At 40.6% G+C, this 21,069-nt stretch overlaps 1 protein-coding gene across 5 annotated transcripts in view; it reads left to right on the forward strand.

Moving 5' to 3' along the window:
- The window catches only part of TBC1D30 (TBC1 domain family member 30), a 67,900-nt gene that overhangs the window by 26,173 nt on the left and 20,658 nt on the right, over positions 1-21,069 (forward strand). For 3 of the 5 annotated variants that reach the window (XM_063447065.1, XM_063447067.1, XM_063447066.1), the window contains exons 3-4: positions 3,467-3,631; positions 20,837-20,898. In XM_063447065.1, the coding sequence (XP_063303135.1) occupies positions 3,467-3,631; positions 20,837-20,898 (227 nt within the window). Of the gene's footprint in view, positions 1-3,466; positions 3,632-19,376; positions 19,860-20,836; positions 20,899-21,069 lie in introns of those variants that run through there. The other 2 variants (XM_063447068.1, XM_063447069.1) reach the window with 1 other exon arrangement.

The raw sequence follows: 21,069 nt of genomic DNA on the forward strand, positions 1-21,069 counted from the left end.
ATTATGTTAAAAAATTACTTAAATATACACGTAGAATTTTAATATATATGCATTTATAGGTATATAAATTCTACGTGTATACTAATGTAATCTTTTATGTAATTATATGTATTTATCTCTCTATATATATATATATATATATATATATATTTATTTGCGGTTATTTGTATTTTATATATAGATTGTCATTCTAAGTGTATTCTGTTTCCAATATATATATATTAATAACAAAATACAGTTAGAATGAAATTACATATGAATATATAATTTATTTTATATTTTGTTTCAATATTTTATTTATTTATTTAATTATTTTATTTATGTATTATTGTAATTATACATATATATAATATATATGTAGATCTATTATATATATAATATATATACATATTATATATATGTAACGTCATTCTAAGTGTATTTTAATACTATATATATACTAATATTGATATTAAAATACATTACGTATGACGTTACATATATATAATATGTATATATATTATATATATATAATATATATACATATTATATATATATAAAAAGGCATTTAATTTATTTTATAACATTTTAATATTTTATTTTTTACACTACCTACCAGCAGGGGGACTGTCTAATATTTTAGACAGTCCCCCTGCTGGCAGATCCATAGCCAGCTATAGGGGACCATGTGATCGCTCTTTGAGAGCGATCACATGGCCCCCGGGGGCCTCATTTGCCGGAGGGGGGCTGCCTGGGCTCTCAGGCAGCCCCCCAGAAGAGGATCGCGGCGGAGGTGAGTACCTCCTATCTCCTGGGGCTGCAAGCCGTTACGGCGTTCTATGCCGCCGCAACGGCTTTAAAGCCCTTTAAAGCCGCGACGGCATAGAACGCCGTAACGGCGTTAAGGGGTTAAAGAGAAAGTAGATGATTCATTTGGACTTTTTAATTTTTTTATTTTTTTTCAGGGTGACTGAGTTAAAGCTTTCCATTAAAGGACCACTATAGTGCCAGGAATTTTGTTTTCCTGGCACTATATGGTCTTTAGGTCCCCCCCCCCCCCTACCCTCAGGGTCCCACTCCCGCCAGGCTCTAGGGGGAGGAAGGGGTTAATCCCTTACCTTTCTCCAGCGCCGGACTCCCTCGGCGCTGGGGACTCTCCTCCCTCTTCCGACGTCATCTGCCGCATTCTTAATGCTTTCCTATGGACGCTGACGTCTTCTCAGCGTGAAAATCACAGTCGGAAGCACCTCTAGCGGTTGTCAATGAGACAGCCACTAGAGGCTGGATTAGCCCATATGTAAACAAAGCAGTTTCTCTGAAACTGCTATGTTCACAGCAGGCAGGGTTAACCCTAGATGGACCTGGCACCCAGACCACTTCATTGAGCTGAAGTGGTCTGGGTGCCTATAGTGGTCCTTTAACCCCTTAAGGACACATGACATGTGTGACATGTCATGATTCCCTTTTATTCCAGAAGTTTGGTCCTTAATGGGTTAAGTATTTTTTAAAGTCTGTTTATTTTTCATCTGCATCAGTTACATGTCATGAGTATAAGTTACATGAAGTGGCGTAATAAAAACGGGCACTGACTATAAAGTGCAAACAAATACCATACAGTGTGGTGTTATGCAGCTTGTTACCACCATGAAAACAATCACTCCAGTTCCACAATTAAAACAGACGAATACAGAGTAATGGTGAACAGCGCAATAAGAAGGTGACGTAACAGTGTACCACAAGTGATGTAAATATTATAAAAAGTATATACCCTTTAAGGTGTCCGAGATATTTCCTAGGAAGAATCAGACATAAAATCTCATAAAATCAGTAAATGTATCTAAAAACACTATAGATATCACACTCACATTTCCCAGAGCCTGTATATGTTACTAGCTCAGGTAAGGACGCGTTGAGTGTGATGTATAAAGGAATTTCCCACGTTGCTGTACCTATCTGTACAAGTTGCACATACAACAGATTGTAGGGAGGAAAAAAAATACAAATAAAGGAGACTACGCTCCTATCCGTGTAGATTAAAACATGTAGTCACTGTGCTTAGGAATGGAGGTAATCCCTCTAGAGGTGTCCTGTGCTGGGTCCATGGGTACATTAAAGTCACCACCCATGAGATGGTCTGCCTCTATCCTAGAGAACTGATCCGCCAACCCCTGCATTTAAAAAAAAAAAAAAAAAAAAAAAAAAAAATTTTCGCAAGAGCTGTAAGTCAGCTCCAAAGGTCACATTTTCCTCTCTGATCATCCTTTGTGGGCAATGCTTTAAGCAGTGCCATCCAGTCTGTGTCCCCAGGAACAGACTCCGAATCTCTGCCTACAAGGACAAATTCAGAGTGGAGGAGTCGGGTGAATGGAAGGCCTCACGCCATGTGGGAACTTTGGAATTTTTCCCCATTCTCGGCGTCTGTGGCTAGTATAAAACAATGGGTAGCCGGGATAGTGGCAGGACCTCAGAGCTAAGTAGTATTCCTTGGCGGCCAAACCAAGCCCTCTAAATGGTTTATTTATTTATTTTTTTTCTTTTTGTATTTTCCGTTTCACACATTTAATTAGACCACTGCCTGTCTTTGTGTAATCCCAGATGCAGGAAGATAACACGGCAATCCTGTCTATTTTAATTTAGTGTATATGAAAGAGTTACTACAAGCATCTTAATCTCTACAGTCCGCTCTAGTGGTTATGATGCTAGGAGTACACTGGCGCCTTTCCCCAGTGATGGGGCAAATCCCTTTTGGTTTGCCCTCTTACCTGTGTTCTGCTAGGTACTGGGTTTCTTCTCCTGCTATGACAATATCCAACTACCTGCAGAGCGCCCAGCTGACACTCATGAACAAACGTCTGTGTTTCTTGTTCCGATCTGGATGATGACGCTGCAATGACTCTGCCATAGGTGGAGTGACATCCCAACATCGAAGGGGTCCCAACATCGAAGGGGTTAAATTCGTTATGTGCAGAGTTTTCTAATGTAACGCTGCACATACAGCCTTTAGGCATGAAAACTTAAGATCACTGAAGTGGTCATGGTGCCAGGAATGAAACTTTGTTTCAATCTCTACATGACTCAGGGTAAGGAGCGGGATTATCATACTAGTTTAGTTTGACTGCTGTCCGTTTCGTTTTACATTTAATTATATTTTACATTAATTACACTATCTTAAAGCAATACTCCAAGAATGTGATGGTTACATTCCCTGTTCCTGTAGGCTTATTTGAAAAGTGTTCATTTCAAGCACTTTGTCAGACTGTTGGTGGCCTGCACTATCTTGGTATTGGTCATTCATACAATTCTCAGTTAGCAGTAATACGGGTCATTGAGAAGTGTATGGAGTTAGGGGAGGCTTTTTGTCAAGGTTTACTTTTATTTTATTTATTTTTTTGAAATTTTTTTTGACAAAAATCAGTGTACTTGCTGAAACCCTAAATCTTCCCCCTCTGCCTCCAATGAATTTTATCAGCGTTTCCTTTTCTTTCAGATTGCAGTGAGCTTAAGGCTATAAGGGAAGAACTTGACCACCAAATTTGGGTCCATTCTGCTAAACTTCTTCGTCAGCTTAAACAGAAAGACCGTCTCCAGAACAAGGTGCAGAAGAATTGTGACATCGTCACAGCTTGCCTGCAGGCAGTGTCACAGAAACGCCGTAAGTATTGCCTGCATAGAATACTGAAATAAGACAAGTGTTTGGTGCATGCGTGTAACCATGGATTACTAAATCTCTGTGTAACGACTTGTAGTGGACTGCAAAGTCCCATCATTTCTATTTTTCATTTGAAAGTTACAAGTACATACAGATACTTTTAAATAAATTAAGACTAAAAAAAATAAAAAAAATTACATAGTGTGGACTGCTTTTAAATATGTTAAGAATGTATTTTTATTTTATTTTTTTATCAAATGACATATTTATAATACTACAGGGAGTCTTGTAGTTCCAGATGTTATTAAATCTCACTTGGTTCAAAAATAAAATACTGTAACTAATTAAATTAGATCCACTTCTTGAATTGTGCAAATTTCGAACTGTAATTGGCTCTCTGTTTCTCATTATCACAGTCATTCATTTTAAAGATTTCTGGCTCCGTTCTCAGGTGAAGACATTTTCTTTTTAGTCATAATTGTAAAAGAGTAGTAATGGTTTAACATCGTATTTTGCGTGAGCTCCCTTTAAGAAATTTTAAAATGTGTGACAAATAATCACATCTCCTGAACAGGATCATGTGTTTTCTAAGGATCCGGATCATACATCCTTGTACCTTTGTTGCTGATGCTGACATTGTATAGCCTACAGAACACAGATCAGGTTCTAATGTTGTAATATTTACAGTTTTTAGTGGATCTGTTTTTGCAAACGGGTTTTAGCTTGTTAAACAACCTGTCATTCACAAATACCGTGGAGGGAAAAAAAATATTTTCAGAGGTATATTTTCAATCGACACACTCTTCCGGTAAGTGTAGAGCTTACCTCCCATCCACCCAACATTTGGGGGCTGGTTAAGTGGTGCAAGTGTAACACCGTTATGCAGAAAAAGTTTCCTAGTGAAAATGCATACCTTTGTGCAAGCTGTGCCATAATAGAAAAATGATCCAACTATTATTTTGTTACACATTATATATACAAATAAATGCAATAGTGTGCCATGTTGGATCACTTTGTTTCTCTACCGTTAACACCATAAGACAGTACAGTAGATATCATAATAAAATTTGCAAATACCAGAATATAACGTAATGAGCGTATCCCTTTCCGCCTTGTTTCTAAAGCCCATTTTAGACCTTGTTATGCATTACCAAATAGACCATGCTTGGTATTGGTGATTGACCCAGTATTTATACACAAACCTCACAGAGTTCAGGAAAACGCGGGACAAGTCGTGTAGTTTTTTTTCTTTTTTTTTTTCTTTGTGTGTTTGTTTTAGAACCTTCCTGCTTGGCTGTTTACAGAAAATTAAAAAATAATGGGTTTTGGGTCTCTAGTAACAGTAGGTTTAGGGAGGAAGGCTGTATTTTCACTTTGATGTGAATTGGCACTAGATTTAGTGACTAGTCATGCACACTCCAAGGCCATGTAAAGGTGGGGAAAAATTGACTGTGTTGGAAGTAAAACAATTGATGCTATGAAATATTGTTTAATGGAATGAATGCAGCGCACACCAATTTCATGCACTAGGGATTTCTTTGAATTGGAGCACATATAATGACTCTGTCCAAGACAGACTAAGCTAACATTTCTGCCTTTTGTTTTGTTGACATGCAGCGTGTCCGTATGTTATGTTAAGGTACTGTAAACACTAACATCAAGCATGGATGTGGCGGCGGATGTTATGGCATTCATTTGGCTCCTCTGTTCCAGTTTTCTTAACTGCCAGTCATATTTTAATTTGTTTTTCTGATTGTTAACTTGCTGCCACTTTTCCTTGAAATCGTTGCTGTGAGAAAATGTGTTTATAAGATACAGTTGGCCAGTGGACCAATGTTAACAAATACTGGAGTGAAATATAACACAAAATATTGCGGTTATCAGGGAAGGCTCGCAACTTTAAACCTGGAAGGTTGTAAAAACCTATTTTTTTTTTTTTTTTTTGCATGGAGGGGAAACCTAACCTAACCTCAGGGATTTTCGATACCCGTATACTAGTGTTCTTTGGCTGCAGTCAACACCATAAACATTTAAGTTGGTGGCCCTGGGGGTAATTACTCCACTGCTCTACTTGCCAGCCCTTCCATGGCAGCGATGCAACTGAATAACTCGTGTGTTCTATAACAATCACTCCATTATTTGTGCTCTTATTAATAAACTGTAATATACATGTGGAAGTAGATTTTATTTGTTATATAATTTTTTTATTTATTTTTTTATTCTTTATTTTTGTTTGTGCATGAAGTAACAATAGAGCATGCAGCGTCTGATAGCGTTTTGTCAACATTTTAACAATATTTTTGTTTTAAAACCTGAAAATAACAGGACATGAAAATAACATCGCTTTTCTGTGAGATTCAATACATGTAACAAAGTGGTATGTAATGTAGGGTATGTGTAACAATGCGACTACCTGGTAGCGTTTTTAGTGCCTATGTGGTAGGTTGCTGTGTCCTAGTGAGATTCGTGTTGTGAGGGCCATCTTGGGCCTTGCCGCGTTGCTGGCCTGGCGCAGGAGGTCGTCGATATGCAGGCCCTGACGCGGCTTGTCTGGCTTTAGTTTCTTGGTTTTGCGACCCATTGCTGTGGGTGAGTGTCGAGAGGTATGTTTGTGCAGATGTGGAGGTATTTCGTGTCCCAAATCAGGTAGAAATAGCGTCGTTAGTTAGGAGCTCTCATGAAGCGTGTCTGCTCGGCTCGGTAGCTAGGCTCCGCCCCTCCATTTGTGATATTTTTGTCACATGTGCTTGTACTTCGTTTGCAGTGGCCTCCTGCATGCTTTTATATCAGTCTGTTAGGTACCTGTTTTGTTGATTGCCATGATTAGCAAGGTCAAGATGACACCAAAGACTGAAAGATTATCTAACGCAGAAGTCGAGCCAAGAAAAAAAAATTAGTATAAACATTCCTAACAAAAAGCACAAATATATTTTGAGTTTACATAATGTGACATTTTAAATAAACAAATGAAAACACAAAATTAAACCGCATGGATTCGAAAGAAACTGTTTCACTTTTATTTTTTATTTTTTTGACATTCTTTATTTTTTTTAAAGTGCCGTGTTACTGACCTAGAATGATAATGAGTTTGTATATAACATCGTAAAACTGCACATTTTTATAACCGGAGTAACATAGGTAGGTTCATGCCAACTTAAAACATAGCATAAACAAGCATTGAGAATTCCGTATAATGAAAACTGCTTGCACTGCTGTCTAGGGCTTATAAAGAGGATTCATTATGCACTACCCTACAGGTGGTCTGGGTGAGTACTCTTTATATTAAGGGTAATTGCTATATTGCTATATGTTATGCCAGGATTGGACATTAATCCAGACAAGAAATCCCAACTGCAGGCATATCCTGGTGCTGACCTTATGCAGTAATGCAAGGCCATAGGCTAGGCTCGACGCAAATAAACAGTAAGATCCTAAATAAAAAAACAAAAAACCCGGCTAGTTGAGTATAGCTAGTGTCAGAGCTAAACATGGGGAGGGGGGTAATTAACGCTAAAACAAATGGTTTTCGTGGTGCTGTAGTGTAGATTAACTGCCAACCTGTAGCGCCATTGTGTCCATTCGTTGTAGAAAGTAAAGGTAGCAACTCCTGCAATCATCCGGTGATAGGCCCTTGGGCATGGGGAGAGTGCCAGCCGGCACAGTGGATTGGGTCACTGTCTCACTCTTCACTCTCCTGCTTTTCTCGTTGTCGGCTGTGGTAGGTGGCAGAGTGAGCCCCGGCGACCTGAGGAACACCTCTAATTCTGCTGTGCGTGCCATGTTTTGGACCACTCCATTGCGCTCCACTATCAGGGATCTGGGGTTGCCCCATCGATACGGTATCTCCTTGTCTTGGAGCAATTGGGTTACGTGGCTCAGCAAAGCCCTCCACCCCAGTGTAGCCCTGGAAAGGTCATGGTAAAAGGATAGGCTGTAACCCTCAAACAGCTATGATGGTGTGCTCCTGGCTGCTTTCATGAGAGCTACCTTATCTCCAATGTGGGACAGTTGTGTGATCACATCACAGGACCCCTTGTACTTAGCTCTTGGCAGCTCAGAAATCCTGAAGATCCCATCCAGTGGGATAGTAGAGGTTGATTTTCATTTGATCAGTGCCTGTAAGAGTCGGCCTATGTATGCAGGTAGCTCGGTCACTATGACACTTTTAGGGATGCCCCTAACCTTTGTGTTTTACCATGGATTCCAGTGTCTTCCAGGGATGCCATGCCGGCCTGCATGGACTCAAGTCTCCCCAAGGCTGGAGAGTGTTTCTGCAATAGCAGTGCCAAATTCAACGAGCTCCGCCACCTCCCGCTCCAATGCCTTTATTCGTTCCCCCGAGTGTTTGTACCTCTTTAGTGACCCTTCCCACGTCAGTTGCCAGTATGTATTTCGGTTACTTTTAGGAGCGCTTTGATTTCCCCTTTGGTGAAGGGAATTTGCAGGCGCCATCTTAGACCTAGGTCTCTGCTGGCCTGATAATCCCTGATATCCCAGGATCCGTTTGCCTGTGTCGCTCACAATTTTTTTCGTCCCTGTGGGACTTGGGAAGCTCGATTGGGGCAGGTATCAACCCCAATTTTCGTGCCCGAAAGCAGTGCTTTGGAGGTCCCAGACCTGTGTTCTACATTTTAAACCAATTTTGACCTGCCAATCCTCATATCTAAAATAATTGGTGGAGAGGCAGATCAATATTTTAAAAAATACATTTCAGTAATTTTTCACTTTGTGTTTTGAAACTCAGGCTTGCACATTACAGAAAAATTTTGGTTTCGCCAAATATTTTATTTTTTATTTTTTTACACATTATTTGAAATTTAGTTTTTGAAACCTCCAAAACTTGTTCAGTTGACTGTTTGGATGATTGTTTGAAAAAAAAAGAGCAGAAATTGACCAAATATTATGTATATATTTTGCAATACACTGATGGGCATATTTTACTGCCATTTGTCCTATTTGTCCTATTGTGTTTTATACCCCACCTAGACTGTAAGCTTGTTTGAGCAGGGTCCTCTTCATCATGTTGTTCCTGTAAGTTTATTTGTAATTGTCCTATTTATAGTTAAATCCCCTCTGATAATATTGTAAAGCACTATGGAATTTGTTGGCGCTATATTAATGCCAATATTAATAATAATATGGCTTGCATATAAATTGAGAGAGTAACCAGAAGAGGGGGGGAAGAGGACATGCAAAAAAATAAAATCTATATATAATCTCCAGGTTGGCAGGCTTATGCAGCAAAACTATTGCAATTTGTCTGAATTCCAAATCTCTGGAGCTGCATATATGTCACGATGGTCTAACATTCACTTTATTCGGTATTTAGAGTCCAGCCAATAGCGCAAAAATAAATAATTCATCGAGGTAAAATAAATTATATATATATATATATATATATATATATAATTTATTTTACCTCGATGAATTATTTATTTTTAGTCCGCAGTAGCTTTATATACCAACGGGACACATGCAAATAACACCGTCCAAATATATACATTTAGAATACAAATCTCTAAATGTTGGTAAAACCACCCAGACTACAGGAGGGAGAACAAGAGTCTGCTAGGCCTCCAGATGTAGAGGCCAGTAAGAGTTGGGAGTAGTACGATTATACTTAGGACTAGGCAATCTTGATTGAGGCTTAAATAGAAAGGGCATCTCCGCTGAAAACACATCTGTTCAACCCTTCGATGGAGAACTATTCTTCTGTGTTTGTCTTGGAAGTAATTGTTCCAACCAAAGCATTTAACACAGGTTCCATGATTACTGGATAGTATTGAAAACGAAGGTGAGCTAGGAGGCGGTACGCCGTGTCATTTGGTACAGGAAGTTGGCCAAGTCAATGTGTTCACTGCAGCCACTGTGAGTAACCTTCTCCGATATCTTCAGTGGTGTCGAGGGGACAATTGATAGAGCTACTGAGCTATAGAAAGTCCTGCCAAATAAGTAAAGAATGTGTAGCTAAACAGTTTTTCTGTTCAAATTAAATATAATGTTAGTCTAATATAAATAATTCAGTGTCGAAATGATTTATTGAAATGTCTCGGTGCTTTGTATTTGCACACGCAGATCACATGTCTTCAGGATCATGTTTTAATTCTTCTAAAATGTATTCTAATAAAAGACTCCAATTTTTAAGAGGAAGAAGAAAATTCAGACGCCATTTATCCTGATGAGTCTAAAGCGCTTAAAGTTTTGGCAACTAATTTATAGCAGCGGTTCCGAAACTGTGTGACGTGCACACAGGGGCGCCGCAGAATGTTTCCCCGGTGTTATGATTATAGCACCGAGGAAACATTACTAATGAACAGGGGCCTGGTTGGGTGTCAGCCTGTCACAGGTAGACAGCACGGGAGGGAGAGGATCTCGAAGAGCTCCAGACCCCATACTCCCACCAGCAGCAGGACTCCAAGCCACCCTCTTGGCCCATAAGGTAAACCTATAGGAGGGTGGCTGGAGATATATAAAACAAACTTACAAAATAAAATCACGTGTGTGTGTGTATATATGTCAGTGTGCACGTACACGTCTGTATATGTGCATCTGTGTGTCAGGGTGTGTGTTTTTAGGTCTGTGTATCTGTGTCATGGTGTGGGCATGTATCAATGTTTGTGTGTGTGTGTGTGTGTGTGTGTGTGTGTGTATATGTCGGTGTGTGTGTGTGTGTGTCGTGTATTTATATACATCTGTGTGTTAATGTGCATGAATATCTGTGTAAGTATGTATGTGCATACAGACAAGAAGTCAAACACCATCACAACATATAAGCACACTCCTGCAATCTAACACAAACACACCCCTTCACTCAAACAATATATATATATAGCCATAGCCTTGAACCTAAAAAGTTTGGGACCCACTGATTTAGTCTCATACCTTTTCACTACAGCACAAATATATCTACTCACCAACGGTTTTGTCCTTGGTTTTTTTTTTTATTATAAATTCTTTATTTTTGTTGTGCACAAAATGAACAAACGACCTTGGCGCGCCACAACAGCGACATCGAGGTTAGTTAGCAATCAGAGGTATTACATGTCATGGCAGTTGATGAACAGGCACATTTTTAAGTATAAGTTTTAACAAAGATTAACGTTTTTAGGTTTCAATGAAGGAGAATTGTACAGGTAGTCCCACCATACGTCTCCCCTGCATGAGCACGGTCTCTATACATGTTTAGAATTACAAGCACATTTCTATCAATTACTTAAGGGGCTTACATGTGGACAGAACCAAGTGTTGTGCGATTTCGTTTCAGATTAGTTGTCTGGCAATACCCTCATATCACCGTACAATGTATACTTTGCAGAGCCCCGAGCATAGACATAGGGTAACTAACTTTTCTGGGGTATGTGTGAGGGATCGCACCGCTAGGTGGCTAGGCACAATGTTGAGCATACATAGGGTGTAGGAGGATTTTCACTCGAAACCTAAGTATAACTTACGAACTCTTCAAACGAACAAGCGAAGTCAACGCTTATACGTTGAAAAAGGCAAAATAAAATATTTTAAGTATAAGTTTTAACAAAGATTAACGTTTTTAGGTTTCAATGAAGGAGAATTGTACAGGTAGTCCTACCATACGTCTCCCCTGCATGAGCACGGTCTCTATACATGTTTAGAATTACAAGCACATTTCTATCAATTACTTAAGGGGCTTACATGCGGACAGAACCAAGTGTTGTGCGATTTCGTTTCAGATTAGTTGTCTGGCAATACCCTCATATCACCGTACAATGTATACTTTGCAGAGCCCCGAGCATAGACATAGGGTAACTAACTTTTCTGGGGTATGTGTAAGGGATCGCACCGCTAGGTGGCTAGGCACAATGTTGAGCATACATAGGGTGTAGGAGGATTTTCACTCGAAACCTAAGTATAACTTACGAACTCTTCAAACGAACAAGCGAAGTCAACGCTTATACGTTGAAAAAGGCAAAATAAAATATAGCAGTGTCAGATTATGCACAATTTTGTGGTTACAGAGGCAAGAGTAGGCATTTGTTGGTATCACTATCGTGTGTTCAGAGCACAATGTACGTTCGTAGGTGTTCACTTTCTGGCTAGACTTTATAGGTTGTCTTTTAGCTGTACCTTTTACTCTAGTAATAATAGGTGAGATAGACAGTGGAGCGATACAACATCAGATTAGGAAGATTGGGCTATACAATTACGCAGGATTCAACTATCCGTCTGTGTGAACACCCAAGACCATGCTGTTATTGCCTAAGGGCGGTTCAAACATGGTTGCTGGGTTCGACATAGAAAAGGATATAAAAGCAAATAATAATAAACAGAACAAGGAACGTTGTAGCATGGTTGCATAGGATATTACGTTATTTAGAGCATGGCAGGACTGGATGTCCTCTGATGGAGCAGTGCCTACAAAGACGGGCAGTATAGTGTAGGGAGGCAAGGTTGGCGTTACCTTGTCGTGATGCAGCACCTAGAAAAACAAGGGAGGGAAAAAACAATGGCATAAAAACAAACTTTTGAGTCCCGGTATAGATGTGCAGAGGCTCCATGGTCGGAGCTGCGGAGGTGGTTCGTACGTCCGCGTGAAAGTCAAGGGTGTGGTGAGCCTATAAGTGGCCGCTAAGGCTGGAGTCCACCATGTCCGCTACCGGCTCTGTGACCGTTTGTGGTGAGGAAATGTGGGCCTCAGTGTCAGAGTTTACGTCCCTCTCAAGATGGCCTCATATGCTGGGGTGAGTCTTTGGCGGATCAAGCTGTGTTTGCGGTGTGCTCCAGATTAGTCATCCTCCGGATGCAGTCAAGGAGTGTTCGCGGGTCTGGGGTTCTCCGGTCTTCGAGTCGTGCAGAACGCGGTAGGGTGGGGAAGTCAGGGTCAATGTGTACGGTCCGTGAAGCAAGTAAAACAAAGAAACCCAAGAAACCATAGAGTCCAGGAAGCAACAGTTGGGTGAGAGTCCAGTGGCATGATGAGCCGGTCCCCAGAGTCTCTGCGGGCAGCTCATGGTGTCGTGAGGATAAGTGGAGGGTCCCGTATCCCTCATTTATGTGGTAATCGATGCGTATGCGTCCGGCGTATTATGCCTGGGCACGAATGTGGTAATTCGTGTCGGGTCCCAGCTGTGAGTTGGGGAGGTATGGTCTTGGGGTCCCGCTTGGGTGTGAGGGAGCTGTGGTAGGCCCATATTTCGCAGGAGATTTGCTGCGTCCTGTGTGTCGTGGACCTGGTGTGATTTTCCTTCATGCTGTACTAGGAGTGTTTGGGAGGGTCGCCAGCGGTAGGGAATATCGTGTCGTCGGAGTAAGGACGTGAAGTGTTGAAGCGACCTGCGCCAGGCCAGTGTGCCTCCGGACAGGTCGGCGTAGAAGGTCAGGTGCATGTTCTCCAGTTGCAGGGGAGTTTTGTCTCGGAGGGCCGCGAGGACCGCCGCTTTATCTTTCCCGCTTCTGAAGGTGACTATGGTGTCCCTTGTGGCTGCAGCTGGGGCCTTGGGAGGTTTGGGAACCCGGAAAGAATCTACGGGTGTGATGTACTTGGCCTGGCCGGGTGGTAGAATGGCAGTCAGGATTCGTTTTAATGTTTGCGGCAGCTCCGTCTCCGGCAGCACGTCTGGGATCCCTCTGACCTTTAAATTATGCCTCCGCCTGGAGTCCTCTTGGGCATCGAAGCGCCGTTCCATTATTATGTTCCGCCGTTGGAGATCCTGCACTGCTGTCTGCAGTGAGGAGATATGCTGTTGGCTGTCTTGGGAAGAGACCTCCAGTGTCGAGATGCGGCCTGTCAGACCCTGCAGCTCACCTCTGAGAGCGGTGACGTCTGTGAGTATGTTTTTCTGCAGGTCCGCCAGCAATGTTTTCAGGACCCCGGTGGTTACCAAATCGGAGTCTGTGTCAGCCCTTGGTTTGGTGGGGTTCGGCTTTTGCTTAGGGGCCGAAGCTGGGGGGTAGTCATCCTCCGCATCCCCAGAGCAGTCATCCGAGTAGAAGTCGGAGCAGCCTCCGTGGAGAGCCGCCATGTTGACTTCGCCCGTGCCGCGTGCTTGCCGCCACATGTCTCCAATTGTCAGTCCCGGAGCTGGTCTGTCTGTCGGCGATTTTTTACTTTTTCGACCCATGATGCTGGGTATGTTCTCTCGTCGGTGTTGATGTGTTTGGAGGTAAGATTTGCAATAATTAGAGTCGGTTTTCCTGTTTTTCGCTGGGAGCTCAAAGATTGTGCTTCTGCTTGTCTCGGCAGTCAGGCTCCGCCGTCCTTGGTTTTTAAAATAACTCTCCATATTTTAGCACTCAAAGTGAAAACGGATACTTTCCAACCGAGCTTTAATGAAATTACAGCCTTTAGCAGGGGGTTTCCATAGCAGCCACATTTTAATATGCTGTCGCGCATCACAAGCATACATCTAATGTATTTGGTTTATCTGAAAAGTGCTGCGTTCTGGTAATTTAATGGCTATAAACAGTAAGCAGGGATTAATGGACGTGATAAAGTAGAAAATAAGATTAGTTACATTAAAGCCTCCCCCTCCCTATGAATGCCTTTCACAGACTTAATTGAAATCCTGAAAACAAGACCAGAAGGGTTCAGTTAATGCTGACCCATGATCATCAGATTTATTCACCATAATTTATAGAACTGTATGCCTTCATATTGTTTGTACCAACAGCTTACAAATACAGAAATGTATATCTAATAGAATTTATACATTTCCTAGAAACATAGCAATGTTATACTGTATTGCCATAGCAATAAATTGTACACTTCCCTTTTAATAAGACTACAATGTTAAAAAAATATATATATTTAAAAATCTATTTTAAATGAAGGCTTTATATAAAATCGCATCACTTCTGTGTCTGTTTTTATTTCTTTAATTCACTTTTTTTTTTGTTTTGTTTTTTTATTATTTGATCTTTTGCATTTTTAGGAGATTGCTCCCTTCCATTAATAATCTCATACAGAACGTTATTTAATTAACGATATGTATTCAAATAAATAAAGAGTATGAGAACAATTGTACAGGTTTGTCACACAACTACAGTACATGCTGTGTAGTTGCTGTGATTATTACTCTGGTGATTGACAGATGTCGCACTGTTCCCACTCTGTAATTGCCATATTCACTTATTATCATTATTGCCATTTTATATAGCGCCAACAGATTCCGTAGTGCTTTACAATATTATAGGACAATTGCAAGAAAACTTACAGGAACAATAGGTTGAAGAGGACCCTGTTCAAACTAGCTTACAGTCTACAGGAGGTGGGGTGTAAAACACAATAGGACAGGAAATAGCAACAAGTGAAGACTAGGGAAGAGTCTGATGGCGGTAGGCAGGCTTTTCCATAGGAAGGGAGCTGCCTGCGAGAAGTCCTGCAAGCGTGAGTTGGCCACAAGCGTGCGAGCAGCGGACAGGAGAAGGTCATGGGCAGAGCGGAGGGACCGAGAAGGGGCATACCCATGGATCTGTGAAGAGCTATAAGAGGGCTAGAATTGGTCAATGCTTTATAGGTATGACTCCTATAAGATACAGGAAGCCAATGTAAGGACTGATAGAGGGGTGAGGTGTGAGAGGACCGACTAGAGAGGAAAATCAGCCTGGTGGCCGCATTCATTACAGACTGCAGCGGGGCAACACGGTTTTTGGGAAGACCAGTTAGGAGAGGGTTACAAATATCCATGCGGGAAATTACTAGAGCATGGACAAGCTCCTTAGTAGCATCTTGCAGAAGAAAGGGGCTGCTGCGGGCTATGTTTTTAAGATGAAATCTACAGGACTTGGTAACATTCTGGATGTGAGGCTCAAAGGTAAGGCCAGAATAAAGTATAACGCCAAGACCGCGTGCTTGCAAGGATAGACTGATGTGAATACCACTAAGTTGAAGGGAGACACTGCTTGTCTCATGTTGACGTCAAGTTCACGTATATATTTGTGCTGCTGATAATCTATTCCATTTTTCATATTGGTGTGAATCTGTCCATTTTATTTAAAATCCTTTCTTTTAGTAGGTTTGTAGTAAAATGGGGAAAAAGTAGAATTGTAGCAAGTTGAAGTTTAAAGACTAAAAATGGGAAAAAAGGTATCCTGAAAATGTCTTGCATGAGGCCCTATTATTGGGAAGTTTATTGACCTATATTCATTAATCAAACATTATAAAAAGGTGTCATCATGAAAAGTGACTTTATGGCTCACATTAAGTGGCATTCTTTGTTTTATGCCTAAACCAATCCTCTGTCTCACTTCCTACCCTTCTCCACTTTTTTTCCTTTTACCCTCCCCTCTAATTCATCATATCCTGTGGCCCTCTCTTTCCTCCTTTGCCCAGTTTCTGTCCTTCCCACTGGGAAGGCTTAGCAGTTTTATCCGGTCTACTCACACCTGTTGCCTTGCTTTTATCCCCCTTAATGACACTGTCCCAATCTGTGTTTTTTGTTGTATACAAAATCAGATTAAGCACACACAAAAATACAGTTTTTAAATCTTACAAGGCTACTTAAAATCCCCTCTCTGCAAACAAATATGGGGGTTCAGTTACATCATATAGCTGTATCGTATTAAGCCCACCACTGTTTCACAACACCCCACTATCGGTGGGTCCTACACTAATTCCGACAAATTAAATCATGCTAAACTACCTAAAGTGTATTTAATTGAGCATTGTGAAAATATTTATTGCACAATTAATGTGATAAACACACAATTAAAAAAGAAAATGCTAAATTAGTGTAAAATCCATCCATATTGGGGTACTGTGATGTAGTGGTGGACTTAACACAATATGGCCATGTGGTGTAACTGAATCCCCATATGTGTTTGCTGAGAGGTAATTTTAAGTAGCCATGTAAAGTTTAAAACGTTTTATTTATTTTTTATTGTTCGCTGTTCCTCATCCTGTATTTTGTATACATTTTGGTCTCTACGGAAGCATTATTGCTGAGAAATTTATGTTACGGTTGTGCCCCCAACTTTATTTATTTATTTTTTTTTTTTACGGCTTTGTATTCCAAAGTTTTTTCATAAATTCTGAAACAAATGTTTCTCATTTGAGCTGAATACGTGTTTGCCTATGTGGTTTAAGACACCAACTTGCATAGAGAATAAAATAAATCAATCTGATAGGTCTTCTCTGTCAGGGGAATATTTTTATTATTTATTTAACATTGTCCACAGAACCTCAACTTCAATAATTTCCTTTTCTGCTATTCTGTCGCAGTGATGTAATTACATATTGATGCGCCTCATTCTAGAACAGCAGCATTTACGGCCTGTCAGCTGTAATGTTATTACTTAGATGTGTCTGGGATTCGTAGCGAGGAAGCAGCAAGATTACCCTAGTCCCCACGCAATACTCAATGGAAACGTGGAGGCATATGTTAAATATGACATTGTATGTATTGTGTGTATTGGAGGGCATTCCCTGCTCTCTTACACTAAATTACTGGACTCCGGGGCTTACAGGGTTGTTCACTAGACTGACAATTCAAAGTGGTTTCAAATGGAAGGCCAAAATAGCCACTGAAGAAGGGTATCTTAACTTCATTGTAATTATAAATAATTTTCTTTCCTTTTTTTTTTTTTTCCCCAACATTGCTGTAGAACCCTACCCTGGTTTTACAATTTTTAGACTAGAACCTCTGCTGGTTGTATTTTAAAGTTGTTCTATTTTATATTAATGTTTCATGTATAACAAAGATATTAGAATAGAAAATCCATAAATACATTTTAACTGTCAGTAAACGAACTAATCATCCTCTGCTTCAGTTAAATTCCAACATGTATGATACAATGTTTTGAATCCCTTTGGGGATTAAAGATCACATTAAAGGATAGAGAATAATTATCATACGTAGATTGAAGTGTAACAAAAATAATAGATCATTAGGCTATTTTTATTCGGTTTTATTGATTTATTTTAGTAATCAAATGCTGGTTTGTTCTCGGGATCTGCTCCATACATACAGTCGCTCTCCTTGGATCACCTTATACAGATTCTTATGTATAATGTATTCTTACCAATATGATGTTTTTTGGGGTTTTTTTTTAATGTTCTTTTCTTTGTAGTTATAAAAAAAAAAATAATAATAATAAAAAAAAATACACAAAAACAAATGCATGGGGAGGGAGGGTGCAGAAGGAATGCTGGACATGTAATTTAAATCACCGCTTACAAATAAACTCTAATCAATAGATTGTTAACTGGTATGTTCAATATCATGTGATTGTCATCTGTCAAGAATAGACAGATTGTTGCATTCTTTAGCTATATTCAGTTAGATTATCTGTGGTCTTGGAAACCTGATTTTACACTCCATGCAGGCTATTCAATGTGTGAGCTGTCTGATATTAAAGTGAATTTTACATTTTAGGCCAATAAAGCTAAATTGCAAAGAATATCTCTGTTTTCAGGTATTTTGACCTAAAATGTAACTTTTAATTCCCCACAACTCATGTACTTGTGAATAATACTGTGACCGCAATATGGTCAATTAAATATTTTTTTTTTTTTACATCTGTGGGGCTAAAATATTCTGGAGTTGTACGTTTGTGTGTATAATGTAGTGTACAAATTGTGGGGTCTGCTCTGAGTGACCGGCTGGAGTGGCATCCATTTGGCTTATCACTCTTTGTAGCATGGCCTTGCAGAACCAGTAGAGGAACATCCGTAGCCTTTGGGGATGAGAGGACTGCACAGAGAATCACAAATGCGCAGAGATAAGGGATTATAACATTTGGACGGGGTACTTTTAACCCCTTAAGGACACATGACATGTCAAAATTCCCCTTTATTCCAGTTTGGTCCTTAAGGGGTTAAGAGGAACTGAGGCCATGAGCTAGACCTTTCAGCACTCCAGATGCTGTGGACTACATCTCCCATAATGCTCTTACACGCTAAATGGAAGAATGAGAGGTATAAACTCGAAGGGAGCATAAAGAATTCACAAATATATTAACACAAATGGATCTCTTATTTGTGAGTTTGATTAGTTTAGTGTCTGGTTTAAGATGCAGAACATTAAAATCTGTTGATTAGAGACTCCTATATTTGAAATCTTTATTCATTTATCCATACATGACAGGGCCGGTACTAATACAAGGTATTACTGTGGTTTGACCTCCTGGCAAGGCACAGAAAACATCTGTGTATTTTATTTTCTACCTTTTTCATAGACACATGAAAGTGTGATCCTGGGATGCCATGTAAATTGGGTTTATTTACTAAACTCCTCATTGACGCAAAGGCAATTTACAAATGTCAAAATGTAGGTAAAATAGTATAAGACAATAAATACATTTTTTATTTAAATTGGCTAATAAACCACTTTGAATTGAAAACCAAACCGCACAATTTAGACTAAAATAGCCAAACCGTGACCCTAGCTGAACTGGAGAATTCCTCCATCCGTTTTTATTTAATTTTAATATTATTCTTTTCATTTTACTACAATTCAGGATTTAGTGAATTTATATGCGGCTGGGCAAAGTGTATGCCAGAGTTCCCCATTTTATTTTCCCAAACCATGTTATTGTCACCTGTGTCAGTGATCATATTACACCCTGATCTCTGCATGAAGCACATTCTGAATAGAATACTCCGCAGTCCTTTCATAAGGTTGGTGAAGTACAGCTCTGCCTATACGAACTGTGAATCCTGCTCAGGATTTGGCAGCCGCTGCCTGAGCTCGCTGCTAATGATGAATAATGTTGTGAAGATGGAGTGAAAGCTGGTCTCCTTTGCAGAACGGTGAGATCATCGTTGGTAGGTGGAGCCCTCTCTGTCCCAATGCCTCCTGTTCCTGCTTCTCTCCTTGGTTACCTCTGCAGTGCAGATACCCTGTACAATGCAAAGATTCTAGAATCCTGCGGATTCTATCCTTGGAACCCACCGCTTTCTCCTGCTAAGAAACGGATTACAGCAAGATTCTAACACCCCACACCCGCACCCACTCTCCAGAGATCCCCCCCCCATCTAGTAACCGCACAAAGGGCGGATGCCTGGAAGGCGATAGATTGGTGAATGGCAGCTGGATTCAGCCTGTGCCACTGACCAGCTTGGGATCTGCTTTGGATTGAGCTGTACCTGGACTCTTGGTATACATGAGGCAAGACAAACTGACCTGCTCCCTCCGGCGTGGGGGGAAGTGTTTGAAGAGGCAGAATGCCGGTGGAGTCGGCAATATCCTCAGCAACGTGCTTAAGAAGAGGAACTGTATCTCCCGGACAGCTCCCAGGCTGCTCTGCACTCTGGAACCAGGTGAAGACCCATTACTGTCCCTTTAATCCAAGATGACTCACCTTAAACCCACCATGTCCATGACTGTCCTAACTCTGCATGTTAGCCGGGGGTATAGCTAGACCTGTTAAACCAGCCCCCCGCTAAAGTCAGGGGAGTGTGTGGGCATAGTGAGTCACTAGGACTGGCTTCCCAATGCTGGCATTGACGCATCGGAGTCTGCTATTGGTATTATCAGGTTTTAACCCTGCCTAGAGAACATAATCGGATCAGCACGGTTGTTTCTTGTGCTCTTATCCTGGGATGGCTGGAAGACACGATTCATTGTAGGAGCTGCGGGATCTCGGTGTTAGACAGCTCTGCAGGGTCCCCCTCTATAGGAAAGCTGCAGGGTCCCTCTCTATAGGAAAGCTGCAGGGTCCCTCTCTATAGGAAAGCTGCAGGGTCCCTCTCTATAACGCAGCTCTAGCTGGTGGGATCCGCATTATGGCAGAGCTGGGTAAGGACAGGGCTGTGGAAGGCTGCCTTGTTGTTGATGCTGACTCTGCTACAGACAGATGGCTGCCCTTTGTCTCCTGCTGCTGTAGCTGGGTGGGGATTTATTTACACTGACAGCTATTTACTAAATGACGCGTTATATCTGTAAATTCTGTCTCGATCTGCAATAGGTGGGGCCTGGCAGACCCCCCTAGAAGTGGCTGTGTTTGGTGTATTGGGCTGGATGTGTGTGCTGGCTGAGAAAGGACTTTCAGCACTGGACAGCGATTGGCAGTATCTTGCTTCATCCATGCAGCATATAAAACATCTTTTGTTATATAAAGATCCATATTTAGTTTGTATTGGAAATCACAATGAAAAAAAGCATAACCCTTCTATTTAAAAAAAAAAAAAAAAAAAAATTGTATTAATTTTGATTTATAATTGCAAAATAAACGTATCCTGGTAGAATGCCATATCATTATAGTCTTGAAACCTCTATTTGTTGTTCTTTTCTTCAGGTGTGGACACAAAGCTGAAGTTTACTTTGGAACCTTCTTTGGGACAGAATGGCTTTCAACAGGTACAGCGTTCTATGTATCAAACAAGGCCGCACAATGAAATCATCCTTCTCTGTCTAGGCTATGAATATATCATAAAATGTATTCTAACAAACATTGTGCTGCTTTTGTGTGTCTAATTCAGTTATATATATTCTTGTTTTTGTTTTGTTTTTAAACTGGTTTTCTTTATT

Source organism: Pelobates fuscus, chromosome 3, assembly GCF_036172605.1.
Source record: "Pelobates fuscus isolate aPelFus1 chromosome 3, aPelFus1.pri, whole genome shotgun sequence".
NCBI lineage: Eukaryota > Metazoa > Chordata > Amphibia > Anura > Pelobatidae > Pelobates > Pelobates fuscus.